Source organism: Falco naumanni, chromosome W (genome assembly GCF_017639655.2).
Source record: "Falco naumanni isolate bFalNau1 chromosome W, bFalNau1.pat, whole genome shotgun sequence".
Classification (NCBI taxonomy): domain Eukaryota; kingdom Metazoa; phylum Chordata; class Aves; order Falconiformes; family Falconidae; genus Falco; species Falco naumanni.
In genome coordinates this window covers 22114852-22131967 of record NC_054079.1, presented here as the reverse complement: position 1 = coordinate 22131967, position 17116 = coordinate 22114852, and the positions used below count along the sequence as shown (strand labels likewise).

At 38.1% G+C, this 17116-nt stretch overlaps 1 protein-coding gene across 7 annotated transcripts in view; it reads right to left on the bottom strand.

Annotated features, from left to right (window-relative positions):
* LOC121080461 (WD repeat-containing protein 7-like) overlaps nt 1-17116 on the bottom strand; it is a 142274-nt gene that overhangs the window by 105420 nt on the left and 19738 nt on the right. For 6 of the 7 annotated variants that reach the window (XM_040578479.1, XM_040578483.1, XM_040578481.1 and 3 more), the window contains exons 3-13: nt 16145-16251; nt 12921-12999; nt 12227-12401; nt 10103-10179; nt 7013-7132; nt 6668-6813; nt 5494-5596; nt 4183-4324; nt 3406-3654; nt 1315-1535; nt 417-612 (exon numbers count right to left, since the gene is read on the bottom strand). In XM_040578479.1, coding sequence (XP_040434413.1) covers nt 417-612; nt 1315-1535; nt 3406-3654; nt 4183-4324; nt 5494-5596; nt 6668-6813; nt 7013-7132; nt 10103-10179; nt 12227-12401; nt 12921-12999; nt 16145-16251 — 1615 coding nt within the window. The remainder of the gene's footprint in view (nt 1-416; nt 613-1314; nt 1536-3405; nt 3655-4182; nt 4325-5493; nt 5597-6667; nt 6814-7012; nt 7133-10102; nt 10180-12226; nt 12402-12920; nt 13000-16144; nt 16252-17116) is intronic. The other variant, XM_040578480.1, reaches the window with a different exon arrangement.

Sequence of the window (17116 nt, the reverse complement as noted above, 5' to 3'; positions counted from 1 at the left end):
ACACTTTCTTCACTCTACAGATGATGAAAATATTGTAGATTCAAGGTGCTCCACTTCTACAACAAGCTTTCAAGAAAATTGCTGGGAAAGCACAGTTACTAATACACTGAGAGGACACTCTAAGTGCGGCCAATATTTCAACTGGTTTCTCTGAAGATGACTAGGAAAACATGTAGGGGGATAAACAGCCACAGCAAGCTATACTTCTCCAAAACGAAATGAGTTATTCCAAATACTGAAATATGTATTTTAAAAAAGGTTACATAATCTACAGATTTTTGAATGTGTAAAGTGTGCAAAAAATTTGAAACTCTTCTCTCAGATGCAACTTACACAGAACTATAACCAAATACATATATGCATGTGTATATATATATAAAAAATTTTTTAATCTATGTCTTTGAACTTAACCTTACCAGTATCCATTTGCCAAACGTACACAGACCCATCTGAACATCCTACCACGAGGTAATCATCGGAAGGCCTCCATTTTATTACTTGAATAGGGAAAAGGTGACGGGATGCCAGCATGATGCATTTTTTCTCCCGCAAACTCAGAAGACCTACTGAGTGATCACTGGCAACAGAGCAAATACAGTGCTGGACTCTTGCCTAGTAAAAGAAAAAAAAAAAAAAGAAGAAGAAATCTTAGTCATAATGCAGAGAGCTGGCATTTAATAATCTCTCATTCACTGGACCAAGCATGGTGATCAACAGCCTATTTTATAAACAAAAACTAGGCACACAAGTCTATGGTTAAACCCACTAAGGTCACTAGAAACAGAATTGCACTTGCAGAAATTCTCTGGAATCCAGCCTCTTGCAGATCATAAAAGAGCAAACAGGTGTTAAAACCTGTTTTGCTGATCAAAGAAGAGAAACCATGGAAAATCAATGTCATTTAGTTCATTGAATTCTACTCATCCAAGTTATGAGATACAAAATTGCCTTTAAAATCCATGGCCTACCACATTCACAAACACCTTCAGGGAAAAAGACCACTTCCATGTTGTGGAAATCCTCTCTCACTTTTAATGCTGTATATCTTAAAATGCTAAGCATTTCCCTAGCTAGCTCTGTTTTAATATCCACTTTTTCCACTATTTTTAATCCTGCACGTATTGTACACGATGCGAACAAAGCCAAGATTAACAGAACAATTAAGCTCTTTTTAAGTGTCTGCAAGAGTTACACATTGGGTCAGTGCTACCTTCTCAGTGTTTCATATTACATTCACATTGTCATGTATTTGAGGAGCTGTACCATTTATGGAAAACGCGAGACAGGTTATAAGACATATTATGTAAAACTTACACTACAGTTTTCTGGTGGAACTAGAAGTTGTGTAATTTCTCCCCCATGTACACAGAAGATATGTTTCATCGCTCCAGAAAATACATCCCATATGATGACTGAGAAATCCACACCACCTGAGATCAAATACCTTTGATCATAACGAGGAGAAACCTGATGAGGGTACAGCAAACATGTAATTTTGTTTCGATGGCCTCTGAGAGTCCGGTGAGGTGGCCAACCTGAGGAATGGGGGAAAGGGGGAAAAGACAAGAAGAGAGAAAAAGATGTAATTTAGTAACAATCCAAAACACTGTTCTTGATTAAAAAAATAAAAATAAAAATACAGGCATACTGCATTTTTTGACAGAAGCTCTTAGAGGATTAGACATATTTTTTGAAGTGTTCATATTTTTTCTTACTGGACACGGACAGAATAATTCCTTATGTCTTACTGTACAAAGTCACTTTAAAGTAATTCAGTTGTCTTAAAACAGTCTCCTCTCCCCAAAAACATCCCAGAAATACTTTAAAAGGTAAAAGATGTGAAATAGTAAACTCCCTTCCCCCTCAAACACGAATTTATCCAAGGTTATAACCAAGAGGACCAGAAGCAACAAAATTGCATAATCTTACTCTACACTGGCCACAACAGCAACATGCAGGTCTGCAGTGTTATGCATTTGGTGCCTGCGCAGAGTAAGTTAGTGGCATCAAATTTAAATTTAAAAAGGAAAATAATTTTTGTGAACACAAAGCAAGAATGGCGAGACTTCTGTTCACTGAGATCAAATACATCAGCTATATCATTCTCATTGTAAGGTACAGCAAAAGATACTGAGAAACCCCTGTCTTTTCAGATGGCAAATTTCATAAAATGGGCCAGTAAATTAAATATCATGATCAAGTATTCTATGCAATATCTGCATGATGTAGTGGAACTTTTTTCCTCTACGTGATTATGCTTTCTAGCAAGCAGAGCAAACCTTAAGTAGAATACATACAGGCACTTCTGTGTTTTTATGAGTGTAGGAATCACCAATGCTTATTTGCAGAATAATGTATCAGTTTCAAGGCAATTCAACTTCACATGAAGACAATGTTTGTAGAAAGTTATACAAAGTAACTCATATAATGGAAACAGTACAACCAACAGCCTTGTATTTAACTGACAAGCTCGTATGTATATTTCCAGAAAAATATTTACATGATTTAGCAACACTTAAACATCAAAACCTAAATATTTGTTCTGCAGCTATGAACACAAAAGTATTAAAACAACATCTGGAACCAAAATATACAAGAGCAGGCCAACCTATAGCAGGCAACTAGCTACACAATACAGAAGGAGGAATTCTCTGTTAGATGTATTATTTTCCCAAGGAGCTCTTCACAGGCACACTAATAACCCAGCTGAGCACAGTGTCCAGAACGATTCTGAAGAGACAGGAGATGTCCCTCACCATATCTTTGCTACTGCATCTCAAAATCCCAGGAGAAATATCCAAGCCTTTCCCTGTTGTGGCAGTTTAAGTCCCTGGCTGGAGGCCAGGTGCCCACCAAAGCTGCTCCATCACCGCCCTCCTCGGCTGGGCAGGGGAGAGAAAATGTAACAAAAGGCTCCCAGATCAAAAGACTGGGTTAGATCGCTCTCACTCAGTAATCGCCATCATGGGCAAAATATACTTGACTTGGGGAAATTAGTTTACTACCAATCAAATCAATTAGGATAACGAGAAATAAAACCAAATCTTAAAAAAAAAAAACCTCACAGTTAAGATCATCTTCCCAGGCTTAGCTTCACGTCCTATTTTCTCTCCCCTCCTCCTGCCAGCAGTGCAGGGGGACGGGGAATGGGGTTTATGGTCAGTTCACGACATACTGTATCTCCTGCTCCTTCCTCCTAATTGATGCAAGCTGGCTACAGTTAAGTTTTTATTTAGATTTTTCATTACATAATAGAGCATCAGAATTGTTAAGAAAACTGTTACATGATTTCTACCTGTAAAAGGACTTAACGCTCACTTTGTGAAACTATTTCTTACTTCAGTGTATCTCATGACAGGTGCACAGGGTAATCCAACTGTGCTTTTCAAAAGCTTATTTGCATACCTCTCCTGAGCATATGCTCTCCTTGCAGCAGCTGAACTATAGCAGTTTGTGTTGCTGGCACAATAACAATGCTTCCATCTTCACGACCACAAACCAAGCGCCCATGAGCTGGGATATACACGCTGGCTGTAACTTTAAGTGGTTCATTGATGTTTGGTATTAAGCTTAGTTGGTCTATAATCCCAGCAGGGCAAGGAGTAAGTTTATCAAAAGCTTCCTGGAGGGATATTGAAGTTGTTGTTTGCAGTCCTGTTTAAAAAGAAAAGAAGGAAGAGGTGAGGTGAGGTGGGAGGAGGATTTTTTAAAAAAATATAAATAATCAAGAACAGACATTATAAATGCTTTTCTGAAAAGATCTTGAAGTTTAAATACACTGTGTCACAACACTTCAAACAAAGTAAAAGGTACATACTGGAGATAAATTCACTAACTACGTAAGTGAAGCTACAGCAACACATGAAAATGATATATGTGGGAACTAGAAAAGTATATGATTTAAGCTACAAGAAGTTACACAGGCAGACAGCAATGGCCATAGCTAGTGTTTGGAATGAAGCAGTCAAAGCTTAAAACCTGAAAAATATTCAGAGTAAATTAAGCTTTTGATCATTTATGAAAAAATTAAGTTAGTATAACTCTTACAAGAAGCTAACAAAAAACCAAACTTCATGGATCTGTAGGAAAAGCAGCAGCGCTTTATCCAGTAATAAAATGCATAACAAAAAAACTAGACACCCTCGTTAAAAGACTTGCAACAAGACTGTCAATTAGGTATACCTTTTGCACTACCTTGTTGTTCAAGAGTATCAGGCACACTCCACATACACAGTCTCCCTGAAGAGTCTCCTTGGATTAACAGCTTATAGGAAAACTCCCTATGGCCACAGAAGAATCGAATAACTGGAGGACATATTAGTAGCTGTTAAAAAAGACAAATTAACAACTTCAGAATACATGTAAACCATGCACTAACCTCAAAATTTACTTTCCCCACATAATCCACTGTACTTTAAAAAGAAGCAGGACAAAACCTAGCTACTTTATGCTTTATCTTTCTTACAGGACAAGGAATAAATACAGCAATACTAATCAGAAGAAACTGTGGTTACTTACAACATAAGTCACAGGTTTAGGGGAGAGGAAAAAAGATTTCTGTATATATTTGGTTTTGTTCTAAATACATTCATATTTAGAATAATTTTTATCTCTGTGTGTGCATATTCTAAAATTGTTAACATTCTAACTGCAAAGGTGAGCTGAAGTTACACTACTCAGTGAGGAACATGGTCCACAACAGAAACAAAAAAGTTTTAATATCGATTGACAACATAAAAAAAAAAGTAGTAGTTAAGTGTTTCAATATCCAAATTTGGCAACAAATTAAACTGTTAAGATAAAAAAAAGTGTTTCCTACAATAGTCTTGTAATAACAGCATTTATAAATCAGACAGTTGCTTATAGGTAGAAGTGCTAGATACATCATACAGCAGTCCTAGATATATTAGTTTATAGCAGATACAGTTCACACCACGATATAAAAATGAAGCACAACTCAAAAAAAGACCGTGGTCTACAAAATCTTGTTTTGTTTACTTTGCAAGGATTTAAACTTTCCAATTCAAAGCTGTGATTCCAAAGGCTCTTGCTCAGCTACTGCCTAAACACCATGCACATTATGACTTGACTTCTAATTCTCCAGGTACTGATGAATGATAAACTGTCAGTACATAGAAACTGAAGATTCACTTGACCAGAGACTAACCAGGGGTCCTCAATCCAGCCCCCCGTTTTTACAGACCCCCCCCGCCAGGGGTCGGGGGGGAACCAAGTAGCCGCAGATGACTGCCTGCCACTTCATCCGTGCACCGGCCCCCTGGTTAAAAAGTTTGAGGACCTCTGGACTAACCTCTGTATTTATCTGAAAACCAAACAAAACAGCAGAGAAATTGTACCATCTACTCTAGGAAAAGAAGAAATCCTAAAGGCCTAACTTTGGAAAAGAAGAACTGGTCATCATGTATGCATGCTTCAATTCTCTAAAGGAGAAACGCTGTTTGTAAAAAAAACTCATTAAAAAATATATTTTACCTGTTTATCTGCTCTGTCCAACACACTGTACAATAAAGGTGGAATTAAATTTTCTACTGCTTTCCCCACATCTCTGCGAAATGAATCACTAGCTGGTAGACAGCTAGGGTTTAAGAACAAAGAGAAAGGAGTAAAAACCCTTGTATTAGTAGAGTGATTGACTACAGCACATGCTAATTAAGTAATAGTAAGCAAAATCAACCCCCAAGCCCTTAACAACTGGATAAAATGTAATGTTTATACAGTGTATAGCACAATCGTTACTCTAATTTTAATGTACAGGGTATTCTTTGTCAATTAATAACTGCTCCAAATGTGTCAAGCTCATCCTCCCCACACATATAGAACTGAAGGAAAAAAGAATGAAGAAAACCTGGCTTTAGGTCTGTTTTGTACTTCAATACATCTGGCCTCAGACTCAACCAAAACACACCAGACCCAAGGATTCCTCCGACAGATCACGAGATAGATCTGCCTGCATTCTTGTACTCTAATCACATAAGAGGGTGAGAAAGGAGTTCTCGCATAATTTATGTGAGAATATTCAAGAATCTCCAAGACATAACTGCATCTCTACCCAGAGCAAAGAGGTGTTCGCATGTCATCAGGATATCAGAAGAAAAGCTTTTGATTTTACTTCCGCCATTCTACATTTATTTAACACCTCTTGGATATCTAATTTTAAATAATTTTTGTATTTTCACATTTACATGCAAACACTCAGCTGTTCATGCCTTCCCTTAATGGTCTAAAAAAGTACTCTGTCAGAATAATACAATCATCGTTTACATTCCACTCCACATAGCAAAAATAATTTCTTCCTTATCTGGACATCATTAAGGTAATACTTGAATTATATTTTAATTTATGACACTTGTTCCACAGCAAAACACACCTCTTCCCAACACTCAGCTCCATTAGGAAGTGAAAAAGAGTTAGTGTCATATCGGAAAATAGCAAAGCAATCTTGGCTGAGGCAATCAAAGTTACTGAGCGTTCCTTCAACGTCATACATTTAGGGGACACACTTTAAAATATGCTCACAGAATATTAGTTTCTGCAACATCCATATGCTCTTGTAACAAAACAAAAAGCCAAAGACACTCAATATTTCTTCACAGCTGCTCATGGTTTTATCTCAAAAAATAAATGGGAGTATCTCATTGTTGAGTACCTGGCTGGTAATTTATATATGAAGCTTTGTCCATCTTCTGTCCATACAATCACTTTATCAGCTGACACAAAGTCACCACCAGTCCAGGTGTGATCGTTTTCACTGGGGACTGAACATAAGAGGGAATAATCTCCAGCATCAAAAACCTGAAAAGAAACAGAGAAGTCTGTTGTCATTAACCAATTACAGATTAAAATGCCCAGACAGCAGCTAATTTCAGTTTCAATATAGACATGTTAAAAGGACTTGGAGCATCTTGACCTAAAGGTCTTACTAGCAATTTAATTAAATCAGCTTCTACGTGAAAAGTGAAAAGCAGCCAGGTGTTCAACTAGCTTGCCTTACCCTCCAGTATTTGGAACACACTACCAGCAACGACCGCTGGGTAAATGCACAGAAAGAAATGCTTTGACAGTTTTGACAATATATAGGTTTTGACTCCTCTTCAAATACTGGTGTTGTATCCTAAAAACAAGCAAACACATACAACATTAACTGCTTTTAATTTAAAATTATAAATCTGAAATTAAATAGCGTCATTATTACCGTCTGTAATAACATCATCTTCAAGAAAAGCATTTCTATGGTTTTAAATTTGTTCAAGTCATGAGCTTGTCAGTATTTTATTTTGATACTCCTATGGGCATATCACATCTTGAATTCCATCTTCCCTGTGACAGTCAAGTCAGCAGACTGTCACAAATACAAGAGTAGCAAATGTGCAGAAAAGCAGAACTGAAGAAGTGATAGGTAAGAAATTGGCTTGTAGAGGCAGATAAAAATGACACCGACAGAAAGTTATCACTTTTATTTAGAGAGCATATGTATATAGCCATAATCGGGTGCAAGTAGCGACCAGCACAGCAGTGGAGGCAGAGCGCCGGACTGCTGAATACACGAGACTTCCCTTCCTCATTCCACTAGCATGCTCACGTCTCAAAGTTTTCAGCTGTAGACTGACCCCTAGCCAGAGGTTAAGATTCAATCACTGCTGACCACGTTCTTCTGACATTCAATCTAGCACTCTCAGATAGCACGGGATCTTAACAGCATGGCCAAACGCCCTCCACCGAGTGCCAGTACCAGACTGATCTATGACACCGGTGCTGTCTAGATCCAGAACACACACGAACTAGCTGCCAAACTAATCCTCATTTTGACTGACTGTCCATCTTCCCTGTGACTTGGGATACCTTGAAGGAAGGAGGGACAGCCATGCCATTCATCATCTGAACAGTTTAGCTGACAGTTGTAAAAACCTGGCTGAAACAACAGAAGGCTGCAGGTGCCCTGCTGCGGGTATGAACAGGAGACTTACAGAGAGAGTCCTCTGCAATGCCAGTCACTTCAACAGATTTCACAGGGCTTTCCACTTTCATAACAAATGACCTTATCGTGACAGGGCAGACAAAAATCAGGATAGCCGGGCAATTAAGGCAGAAGTGGGGACTCAGATGTCCTAGATCACAACTCTTTACTCTGTTACAGATCTCTGGGATTTTCCTGAAATGTTATTTCCTCATCTTCAAGATGGGAAATAAGCATTCTGCCCTACACAGAAACCATTTAAGTGCTCAGTGTGACAGCAACCTGCATCTGAAACTGAAAGTCTCTACAAAGAGCAACATACAGATGGAAATCTGATAACAAGGAAATACCTAGCTGATAATTTTTTTTTCCTGCTCAAATTGGACTTAGGAACATGACAGAGACCATGTGATAGAAAAGGGACTATGCTGTTTCGTAAGACATCAGATGGCCAACTTCTAAGGAAAAACCAAATACTCGTAGCAGTTCTTATTCTATTATTCCTCATAAGAATATCTGCAAGAGCATGTGGTATCCTCTTTCGTCACTTAAGTCTAACAAATTCACCAGCTGAACAGATTAGTGGTGCCTATTTAGTATCATCACTGTCAGTGAATTAGCCTGCATCCAGACATCAGCTGAAACTAAGCAGAGTCAGCCCACAGTTCATTCTTTCAAGGTTCCCCATACCCCAAAATAGACTAGACTGTGATAAGCTCCTGTTTATTTAGGCCTTTGCATTTCTTACTTTCATAATAGCCAACACTCTTCACTAGTGCCTTTAAGTGTAACTGTTAAATGTGATGTTAGCTATATGACAAGGGTTTCCAGAAAATTCTTTGAGAGCAAACAATTTCATCAAGTTTGAAACTATGAAACAAAGAAACATGAATACCACCTCTGTTCCCTGATGGGGTCAAAAGCAAGGTCTTCCAAGCTAATGCAAATTGTGTTGCTTTTGCATTATAAATATCCTGGAAATAAACAAGTTCATTAAAAAATAGTTCATTTACATACCACAAGGTTATTTTCCATAGTTGCTGAAGTGTATCTATAATAAGGTATATCTTTTACGAGAGGTTTCTGCGAGTACCTAATTTGCTATGAGACATGTAGCAAATCTCCTTTAAGACTTTTATTCCTTAGTAAACAGGAAGGCAAGAACTGCCAAAAAATAGGGAGCTATAGCTAATCCCTAATAATGAATATTTGTAAAAAAACTATTCTTGGCTCAGCAAACCCTTCAGGCATCTCTCCATCTTCCTTTTCTCAAAGAAAACACTACATTGAATAATAAATTTTAACACTAAATACTAAATTTAATAACAATATAGTATGATATAATAGACTATAATGAAAATTGTTAAGAGCACAGATATTTTAAGAGCATAAGAAATGCAGTTGGAGAACTTAACCTTAAAAAAAATGAAGTACTATGATAAAGTAATTTCTATAATACCACCACCATATTAAAAGACATACACTTACCCTATGCAGTACAGGGCAAGCTGCTCACTCTGACTTATTTCTTCTATCTGTACTATACACAGTCAACATGTATTTAGCAGCATCATCTCTTTCAACTAGCGAGTACTTATACTGCAAACTCTTGCATATATAAGTTCTGCCTGTACTGAATAAAGTTACGCATGCAGTACAGCATCCGTATCATTTTGGAAAGTTACACATTACTGCAGCAATCTCTGTTACTAAATGCTCTTTGGAACTCAAAACTCCTGTGTAATGTAGTACAAGATGACTTCACGAAAGAATAGGACTTTTAAAGAGGAGGGAAAAATTAAAGCATTTGCGTATTAACAAGAATATTTGTATATTAACACAAATCGTTACATGGTACAAATAAAAAAAAGGATTTGTAGAATTCTGAGATTATTCTACTCTTAACTTTGAAATTAATTCTCCGAGTCAAACAAGAGAAAGATTAGGAGTTTTGCTGATAACCTGAAGAATCAATAAAGCAGGATTAAAGTCAATTTTCAAATAGCAAAAGAGGAAGAAAACCATAATACCATTAGGTAAGTAGCTGAAAGAACAGGGAACAGGATTACTAGAAGTTTCTCCTTCATCTCAACAGGAAATATCATTAATTCAGAAGCCTTTGTTTACCTGCATCCGACTAACTTCAGAGGTTATTATCCATACTTTCAGGATGCCTGTCACCGAAACTGCTACAACAGTATCCTCTGGGGAAAAACAAACATTAGGCTGAGGAGTACAAGGACATCTTCATTTTGTTGTGCATTTGTGCATATCCAAGTACAAAAATATACTGAGAGTACCTCAACATTATAAGTTTACCAAAACATTCCTGAAGTGTTTGCTTCAAAATCAAACATTTATCTGCAAAGTGGTATTCCAGAAGCACATATGCATATGTATACACAGATTCCATGGCTGTGTTTACATCTCTCAATTAATACTCGGGGCTCAAATTAAATGGGGAGGAAGGGAAGTCACAGTTGTTTCTAGTACTGCTATCAGACATTACAGGCTGTCCCATCACTCTCCCCCAAAGGCAAGGTGTTCCTCTCTCAAAAGGAGAGATTTGCTGCTTATGCCCAGCTGTTTGCCCACACCAGTCTGCAAGGACGCTGAACTTTAATGGGAAGCACAGTCTAGTTGTACAGCTGCCCGCACATCTCTTGGCTGCAGGCTCCCAAAGAGCATCTTTGCAAAATTACTCCATGAGAGTTATTACCTTCACAAAAAATCAAAGCGTATCAAGTGCTAGCTGAACTTGCTAGACATTCTTGTTCCTACCAGACAAGTCTAGCATGAGACCAAAATCCAGGGAGTAACTTATTGATTACAATGTTAAAAGTGATTACAAAACAAAAAATAAAAATAAAGGTAGTATCAGGAAACAATACCAGAGTTCACTTCCAGTTGTTTCAGCAACTTAGATGATGTGGGGAGAGCAATGCAGCTTTCCCACTCCAGGACGTTGGGAACACTCAGTTTACAACTGCTGTGCGCCTTAACTAGAGATAGAAGCCTCTCCTTTTGTTAGGATCTTCTTCCTTAGCATTCCCTAAACCTCTTAGGAATTATAGTCTCCACAACAGGAAAACCTGAATGAGACACCCCTCTGCCTCAGCTGCCAGAATTTAAAGCCTAGCAAACTAACACAAACTAGCAGAGCAAAACAGAGTGTGGACAGGTATCACCGCAAACCATGTCACCTAATTCACTACTGAACACGAGCCTACTTCACATACCTCTCCACTATACTGACTGTCGTTACTTTCAGAAGTTCCTCCCTCTACAGCAGGGGTCCTCAAACTACGGCCTGTGGGTCGGGTACAGCCCCCCAGGGTCCTCAATCCAGCCCCTGGTATTTACAGACACCACCCCCCGCCGGGGGTTGGGGGGGGGGGGAACCAAGCAGCCGCAGATAACTGCCTGCCACTGCATCCATGCGCTGGCCCCTTGGTTAAAAAGTTTGAGGACCCCTGCTCAACAGTCTTCAGATTTTTAAACCCTATTGCGTACTTTAATCAGAACATTCCTTAAACATATTTCCTACAATAATACCTTTGAAAGTGTTATGACAGTGCTTTTTATAAAGCTACTAATCGCAAGAAATACTCATAATACGTATATATCTTGTAAAAAATTATAATGTATATCTTGCCAAATGCTCTTGATGTATACTACACATCTTCCTTCAGTCTTATGCCAGTTTCCAGGCTCTCGCTATCAAAGCACTCTCCAGAACTCCTCAGATCTTGAACAGAAAACAAGTTATCACCCTAGTGGAACACTTTCATACACCATGGAAAAAAAAACCAACAACAAACCACTCTTCCTGTAGGAAGGTTCTTTGTCCTTCAGGTTTCAGCACATGCACACGCTGAAGATGACAGAACTGAATCTATTTACTAGGTGAGTCTGGATCCTGCCAAGCGCACACACAGAGTGATTTGGCTAGATTTTAGGTTTGGTTGATGAGGAAGCAGTTACTTTTTAGCCAGAGCCAAAACTCCCATTTGATGGAACAGCAACAGAGACAATACTGCATAGATACTGAACTAGCCTCTTTTCCTGGGACTAGAAACAACTACATATACTTTGCTTTCTGGAAAGGTTTGGAAAGCTTGCTGCATGCTGCCCAAGATCACAAGTAGTAACATACTAGTTCCTTCCCAGGTTCTTGAAAAATTTGAAAAAAAAAAAAAGTGCTTCTCTTACAGGCAGGCAAAGCTGTAATAAAAGAAAAAAAATAATTACCTTGTGTTCTATTGTATCGAATGACAGTCATGGAGCTGATCCAGTCAGAAGATATCTTTGATAATAAAGAATAAAGAACTTCAAGGCTGGTAGCATCCACAACAAGAATTTCTGGATAATGCCCATGGCATAATAGCCTCCCTTCACGCTGAGTCCCAACTGTAAACTGATAGAACTAAATGGATATTAACAAAATACAGAAGTTATACTCTGTGAGACATACCATTTCATTTCTAATAAACCCCGTAATTTTATAAATATAAAGCATAGCTATATGTTTAAAAATTGCTACTCTGCACTGATGAGGGGAGCTGTTTGCAGAGTTACTTTCCCAAGGCAATCCTTACCCCATACACTTAGCTCCTATAGCTGACAGGAGCCTGGCTCAGCCTTCCCTGCCAAGACCATCCCTCATACTCCCATCTCCCTTGGCAGTACTCCTCCGAAAACATTCTCCTTTCCCTTCTTTCTTTCCAGCCTCTCTCATTAAATAGGATACAGTTTTTCAAATGCTGAATCACAGCACAGATTTTCCAGCCCTAAGGCATTTGATGACACAGCATAAACTATTTATGAGACACTTCAGTATGTGTATGATGTCATTATTAAGCTTAAAAAGAAATAAGATAGCCTTGTTTTGATAATTATAGTTATCCATCCTTCGCAATATAGAATAGGACCTCCAAGTACTAACCTGTATGCCAGTATGCGTACAGGCTAGTTTAGTAAACTCTATGCATCTCCCATCATCCACATCCCACAGACACATCTCCCTAAAATACAAAAGGCAGATTAAAATCACACAGAAAATATTTCAGTCTTCCAAACATTTTAAAAAAAAAATAATCATTTACATTGGGAGAAACAACTATTTGAACCTTTTGTTAGTGACTATATGAATTGTATTTAAATAAAGGAAACTCAAAATCAATTTGAATTTCCAATCCTTCTATTTGAGTCTACACAACCTCTTCTTCCCTTCAAAGATAAAGGAAAACAACTGAAATGCCAAGGTTCACCACAAACAATCAATAAAATAAACGCAAGTATGCAACTGAGAGTTTCTCACTTCTCTCACAAATGTTTCAAGCCATTAATACCCTTCCTACTGCACCCCTTAAGTCACCCAAAGATTAGCTTGCCTTCCCCACATTTGTGAGGAAAGAAATAGTATTACAGAACTATGCCAGACAGCAGTGAATGCTGCAGGTCTTTCTGAGGGCCCAGGCTGGTAAGAGGCAGAAGCATTACCTGGTACTGTTCAGCACTGAACAACAAATCATAAATAGTACCAGTAGGTACTTCTGACTTGTCTTATAAGCAAAGATTACAGTTACCTTTATGAATTCATTCAAATAAGCAGGCATTTACCCCAATTATAGTATTTTAAATAATAAAAATAACTTGCTTTAAAATTTTATATGAAAATTTAATCATAACAGAACCTGTCAGCTGCTTTCTCACCTTTTGTTCCCCTTTTTTTTTTTTAATCAGATACATAATTTCACAATGAAAACATTTTTTGGTTCTAAATCCAAAGGCAAAAAGATTACTTAGTATTGAAATCAGCGCAAGGAAAAATAGAAAGGTTTTGACACATTCTAGTCTTGACTCCCATGTTAAAAAGGTTATGCAGTCATATTGTGTCCTGCTTTTTCCAGACAAAAAACTTCTTTATTTTATTGGGATACATCACAGACCTATACCTGGCCAGCTACATTTATACAGGCAGAGGTTAAGGCATTTCTTCCTCAACCCCATCTCACCAAGTAGGCCTCAGCCTGGAGGGCCATCTTCTGGTAAACAGCCTTTTAAAAACAAATCAAACAAAAAAACCCAGACTCACAAACTTCTTTTTCCTTTTATAAGCTTGTTTTGCATAACAGAGAAGTCTGACATTCAAACAGTAAGTTCTGTACATGAATGAAAAAGCAACTCTCAAAAACAGACTGATGCTTTGGGAAGAAATACCTTTGCAAATACTTTCAAGTTAAATATTTCACCTAATGAAAGACAACTGAACTAAAAATGCTACATTTTCAAAGCAAACTTTGAAAAGGCAAAGTGAAAAAGTATGTTTTAAAAACAAGTTACGCATACCAGATTAAATCCAAACCTTCACTAGTTTAAGAAGGAATATTATGATGTGTAATCACAACTTCTTTCCAAAATACTGTTAATTATGGAATAAAAGTAACTGTCTCCACAAGGAGAGCTAATCCATTTTAGACCTATACTGCACCTCAATACGTAGCGCTCCCTGTGCTGTTAAGACTCAAGAAAAAGATGCTCAAAGTCAGCAGTATTATGAGATGCCTGCCATAGGACCGAAGTGAAGGGCAACCCATCTCGTTGAATGCAAGGTCATGGAGGAAGATTATTCATTTGTTACTGAAATGCTTGTACCTCTGCTCAGAAACTCAGAAGCTATCCCAGGCTTTTGATAACAACAGTAGTTACTCCCACTCCCTGAACCAAAACTAGATTCATATTCTGGGGTGGGGGGAAGCTCCTGCCTTCCAGAACGACACTATCGGAACAAGAAGTACATGGCCCGTTTCCTAGACTGCTAGTAATGAGGACTCTTACATATTGCCAACCAGAGTAGGAGTGTGGATATAAGGATACGGGGAATGCATCCTCCCCACTCGCAGGGGCTGGCCTGGGCTCACAGCCAATTCTGATAAGTCACTGTCTGGCCTTGAAGGCCTCCTGAGAAAGCAATGGAAGCTGTCTTGACAGGGGCTCCCTGTCTCTGCAAGCTCTTTAAGCCGGATCCTCTTCCCTGTCCTGCCTGAGCTACGCTGCGCTGCCCAACTGGCTGCACCAACCTGGCCCCCAGCTCCAGAGGGGCATGGGGGAAAAGCTCTCCACAGCAGGAGAGGAACTGAATTCAGACAGCAAAAGCTACAGCATGAAACCACAGCAGAACAAGTTATTTCACCAGCTGGAAGTGCTTGCCCAGTGGAGGATAGTTGGTTACCAAAAATTCTGCACTCAGCCTGAGGCAGAGGATGGGAAGAGAAGAGGTGGGGTAGGAAATAACACGTGTGAGTTATGAGTGACAAAATTAGTTGGCCCCAAAGCTTTGACCTGTAGTTTATCAAACTGTGTATCTTTTCAATAAATTTGCCCAAAAAATGAGTGTATAAAGTATATTTTATTTAAAACTTGCAGAGGATGGTGCTCTTTTTTCTTTAAATTACCTGACTGCATTCACCGATGATGTCAATTGCATGAGAAATCCTTCCCCTTCCCCCTAAACAGTTGCTCTGTTTAGTAAATAAAACCACTTAAGAAATAAAATGCATTTGCTGGCATATTTTTTCTTAAGGATAAAAATGAAACACCGCAACAGAAATATAGATAAATTGTGTAACAGATTTCCAAGTTTTAAGATATGTATTAGTAATCATTTCTTGCCAAGGAGCTACGCTACAACTCAAGCTTGCTTTCACTCAAGAAACAGATCTTGGATAAGCAGAGAAAAAGGAGCAAAATATGGATCTACTGTCAACTGACCTGACAAATTCATACAAGCAAAAAGATGACAGAAGTGCCTTGACTGAAGGAAACCATGTCATGCATCTCACCGCCCATCCAAACTTAAATTGCATCCAGTGCTCCACATATTGCTTTACATACACCCGCGTGGCATCCTGCTGCTGACTCCCAAGGAACACCAGGTATCAGAAGAAGCCCTCCAGGATCTCTGGCACTTCCCTATGCCCCTTTCAGGCCACGAATCCAAAATTCACACCACACTATCTACAGTGGAGACATCCCACCATTTGCAATATCTACAGATGTTTTATTAAGTAAAAAAATACCGTGTATGTAAACAACCTGATCTCTCCTCTACCCTCAATTTCCATTCTTTAACAGATCTGCATATTAATAAATCTTCAGGAAACTCACCCGCTTTCTGATGCACTCACTATATAATGCTTTTCACTGGAAGCAGAGGCCTTTGATAAACAAGTAATTGAGGCTGTATGACCAAACAACAGAGCTCTGGGATTAATCTAGAATCAGGGAAATAAAACATGAAGTAAAAACAATATAGGCACTATTACTTAACCAGAATACACATACTCTAGATTTCCATTTTATGTATTATATAAATAAGTGTTAAAATATATATACACACACGTTTAATTAGGATAGCAGCAGATATACAGTCTTGAAAGAGTTCACACAGAATGCTGCTACAGTACGTGAGGAAAAAAAGTTTCTACCTAATAAAGCAAATTGGAGGGAGGGAGCATTTTGCATCAAACTCATGCTATCGATATTTTAAATCATAAACTGAATTCAGCCCAATTTGAATAAAAAAAATAATTGCTTTGTACTGCGACAACAGTTCCTCTCCCAATCAAGTACAGTTCACAACCCTATATATTCATAAATAACTTGATATCAAGTCCATGCATAGATTGAAGATAAAAACCCCTTGCCCTTTATTTGTCCTTTCTAGAAAGAACTAGTTGCTTTCTCTTGTTCTTTCTTTTTAAATATACCAGATATAAACATAATTTATGGGGGTAACTCACAGACATTAGGATTTTTAGGTATTCAGTATAAACTTTTCCTGAGACATGCTGCCTTTTTTTTTTTTAAACAATAAAGGATTGTTTTGCTATTCCATTCCAAGAGTTTAAAACTCTTTATATCAAGACAAAGTGTGAGATCATATTCAAAATAGAAACTTGCAGATTTCAACTCCAGGGCCATTACTGGCATAAAACAATTATTCATCTTTATCTCTGCTACTAGCCTTTCTTCTCTTTCAGTTTTCATGGGGAAAAAAAATTAAATAAAATAACCTTAGAAAGTCCTCTGATGACTGGAATCTGTTTTCACAAAACAGTATTAAGCAGCTAAACTTGG